Source organism: Diaphorina citri, unplaced genomic scaffold (assembly GCF_000475195.1).
Source record: "Diaphorina citri unplaced genomic scaffold, Diaci psyllid genome assembly version 1.1 scaffold10358, whole genome shotgun sequence".
Classification (NCBI taxonomy): Eukaryota; Metazoa; Arthropoda; class Insecta; order Hemiptera; family Psyllidae; genus Diaphorina; species Diaphorina citri.
Window position 1 is genome coordinate 10,973 of NW_007387732.1, and position 3,408 is coordinate 14,380.

General features: G+C 36.5%; 1 protein-coding gene across 1 annotated transcript; it reads right to left on the reverse strand.

Moving 5' to 3' along the window:
- Positions 1 to 678: 678 nt before the first annotated feature.
- Positions 679 to 2,778, reverse strand: LOC113472919 (myotubularin-related protein 9-like). The gene is made up of 5 exons (XM_026832709.1): positions 2,626 to 2,778; positions 2,154 to 2,319; positions 1,725 to 1,879; positions 1,170 to 1,298; positions 679 to 690 (listed from the first exon to the last, which is right to left on the reverse strand). The coding sequence occupies exons 1-5, from the start codon at positions 2,773 to 2,775 to the stop codon at positions 679 to 681; spliced, it is 612 nt and encodes a 203-aa protein (XP_026688510.1). The 5' UTR covers positions 2,776 to 2,778.
- Between the last annotated feature and the right edge of the window lie 630 nt (positions 2,779 to 3,408).

Below are 3,408 nucleotides of genomic sequence, written 5' to 3' on the forward strand. Positions count from 1 at the left end.
AATGTTCCAATCTGTTTGGCATCATGAACAAGGTGAAGGTGATGGCTCTCCGCCCAATCTATCAGCTGTTCTCCGTTTGTATCATCTACAGAATATCCCCATTGAGTGTGGTGACTGTTGAAATCTCCAAGGTAGACTGAAGGGTGTGGGTGAGTAGGATGAACATTCAAAGGCCAGTTAGCAGATGGAGGTTTGTAAACATTGGAGATGGAGATGTCATTCAGCTTGATGGTGATGGAGAAAAGATTGTCTGGTGAGATAGAAGAGTCAATGACAGCAGTATTTGAGAAGTGTTCATTCTTAACATAGGTAGCAATGCCGTATTTAGGATGGTTCAGTGACGATACAAGGTCAAAGCCAGATATTTTTCCTCGAGAGTTAATTTGTTCTGAGTCACTTGTGTGGGTCTCTTGGATCAAAAGAATATCAATATTATGATCGAGTAGTAGGCGAGAAAGATAATCAGATTTAGAGGCACTTAGCCCTTCAACATTTATTTGACAGATTCTGAGCGATGGCCCAATCGTACGAGAGCGTGAGGCATTCATATTAGAGAGAGATAGATCATTCAGTATATCCAATGAAAATATTTAAGATAGCCAAGAGATCGAAAGGACAGTTTGGCGTCCAAATGTAGTCTGATTAGCGTTATCCAGGGTGCACCAACGTGGAGGAGGACTACTCACACCCCTGAAAATCTCATAAAACACTAAGTACTGGTCCACAGTTATCACTGTGGAACAATTCAATACGTTGTGAGTTTGTGTACATTTTGATTAGAAATTTTGTAGTACCTAGGTAGCTACTTCTTCCAAGCTATATTGCCGAGAAGAGGTAAAGCAAATAATGCTGTGAATCATATTGTTGACAAAGGAACAAAAAATGAGCTGTGATATCAGTAGTTAAGGTCTGTGAATTGATGACTGCACACAGGTTGGTATAATTTTATGAGCAATTTTCTAAAATAGTCCAAGTGTGATTAGTGAATTGGAGGTAAAACTTAAATAATAATAATAATAATAATAATAATAATAATAATAATAATAATAATAATAATAATACCTAAGATAAAAATTGATCATAGTTACCTATAGATACCTATATGCTAAAATTGCCATATGTTAAAATAAAAAAATAAAGAAGAAAATATCCAGAACCACACTACTTACACTTTTAGCTTCATACTTGTAGCACAGAACTGGAAATCTGCCTAGGTCTCGATATTTGGCTGATTCCTTGATAACGTCATCAGTAATAGAGTTAGGCACTATCAAGAGTCTGGAATAACTACTACACACCTGGAATAAGAAATTATCAACATTTGAGTTGGTAAGAGTTTGAAAAGAGACAAGGACTCTTTCCTTCAAGGGACTGGATAGAGGAAACTGTAACAACAGAGAGAGGTCCCAAAATCAAAGAAAGGAGGACAGTATAGGAGAAAGAATAGTTCCAAGAACAAATCTTATCTGTTTTGGATAACCCTATCTGTTTAAAGTTCACCGCAGGTGGGAATCAAACCCACAACCTAGCAATAACAAAATGGGCACTTTACCCTTCAAGCTAACTAGGATGGCACAAGGACTTTTTGACTTTTAGAAAAAGAAAAATAAATTTGGATAATTACCCATCCCAAGGGCAATTCACTTTTTTTTCTTATGGATTCAATGGATTCATTATATTTGGGAAAAAACTATAGTTTAAGAGAAATTCCTGTTTATACTTACCTCATACTTTTCATTGCAATGAGTAACCCTCCACTCAGGTTCTGGAATGGGACATATTTTGATGATTTCATCTTCAGGGCTGAAAATTTTCCAACCATCTTCCAAAATGGGATACAGGGGTCGATAGTAGAATGCATATTTGTATTTGAGTACTTCTGCAATAATAAATTCATAGTCAAATTGGTGGTTAAACAACAATCTTAAAATAATCTAAAGTTTGCTGCTTACATTTACCTGCCTTGTTAGCTCAGTGAGTATGTACTCATCTGTTGACTAGGAGATTTCTGATACAAATCTCAGCCAAGACATGGAATTCTTCTTCCCAATCAGGTACCTATTTGAGATGGAATAATAATGGTGGTACTTAACAACAGAGTAAAGGAAGTATTTAGCCTCATTCAAGCAGTATAAATAAGTCTGATTTCTTACCCATATTTACAATATCTTCTAATGATTGAGCTATACAATTGAAATGGTCTGTATTATCTATGCCTAGCATTATGACACGAAAATCTTTACATTTGATGATTATAACACCTCCTGGGCTTTCCTTGTTCAATTTTCTCTCTACCATGTCTATGGCCATGTGTAACAACTGAAAATAAAAATTATAAATAAACATTAATCATCATCAAAATATTATAAGGAATAAGTCCAGCAATAGATAACATTTTGCCTTCCTAACTCCTACCTACATAAATAATCATTATAGCCAATAGGAAAGTAGATGTGTTCCTAAAGTAATGCTTATCTCCTAATGCTCCTATGAAGATCTTTGAAATATTTATTAAATAGACTGCTTAATTTTTAGCCTGTAATATCAATTTTTTCATTGTAGAACTCATATGAAAATGACCTTTAAATAAAAACAATAAAATAAACTAAGGAGGAATTTACAAACCCATAATTCTTCGACACCCTGTTTCCTGGAGGACAAGAAAAGATGATGTCCAGTCATACACAATGTCCCATCCACAGGAGTTTTATAACATGCTCCACTGAGTGTGACACCATCCAGTTTGGAAATGGGTATAAGATCGGCAAACTCCATGGCAGAACTGATCAGTGTATGTACAATTGATGATGTCTTTCTGAATTTTTTTAACACTATTTCATTTGTAGAATAAAATGGGTGGGTCCGTGCGGCTTCTCCAGGTTGTAGTGACTCGCCTTCTCTGTGTCACCTGTGCCACTTAGTGATGCCCTCTTGTTGCACTCTTTGCCTCGGGCCTTGACTAGACTCCGTCTCCCGTACAGCCTCCGACGCCTTGGATACCTCCTCGGTAGCCTGCTCCTTCTACTTTAGCGGAGAGGTGTGCGCGCGGGCGAGCGCGGCGCTAGCCTACAGACCTAATACTAGGTCTATCCACCCTCTTAACAAAATAAGGATTAGATTACATTTAGGTTTTTGACTTTCAGAAAACTTTCAAATGGATGAATGAGCGAGAGTAAACAATACTACCTCGTTCGTTATGGATCCATTATATTTTTTTGCTTTACATGGATCTATATGTCCAGACAAAGATGGGTGTAAGAATACGAAGAATCACTATTGTAATCAATGGAGAACGTTGATGGTCGTATGGATAAAATACAAGGTTACAAATTGTTGAAATACAGGTTACGGGTAGTTTATCATGACACTCTCCTTCACATAGTTAAGCTTTTTTAAAAGATTATGAAG

Bases quoted from the DNA above. Each gene is read 5' to 3' on its own strand.
- LOC113472919 (XM_026832709.1), bottom strand. From the start codon at position 2,775: ATGGAGTTTGCCGATCTTATACCCATTTCCAAACTGGATGGTGTCACA. The intron at 1,880-2,153 runs GTAAGAAATCAG...TTATTATTGCAG, and splicing joins AGAAGATATTGTAAATATGG to AAGTACTCAAATACAAATAT. The intron at 1,299-1,724 runs GTAAGTATAAAC...TTCTTATTCCAG, and splicing joins ATTGCAATGAAAAGTATGAG to GTGTGTAGTAGTTATTCCAG.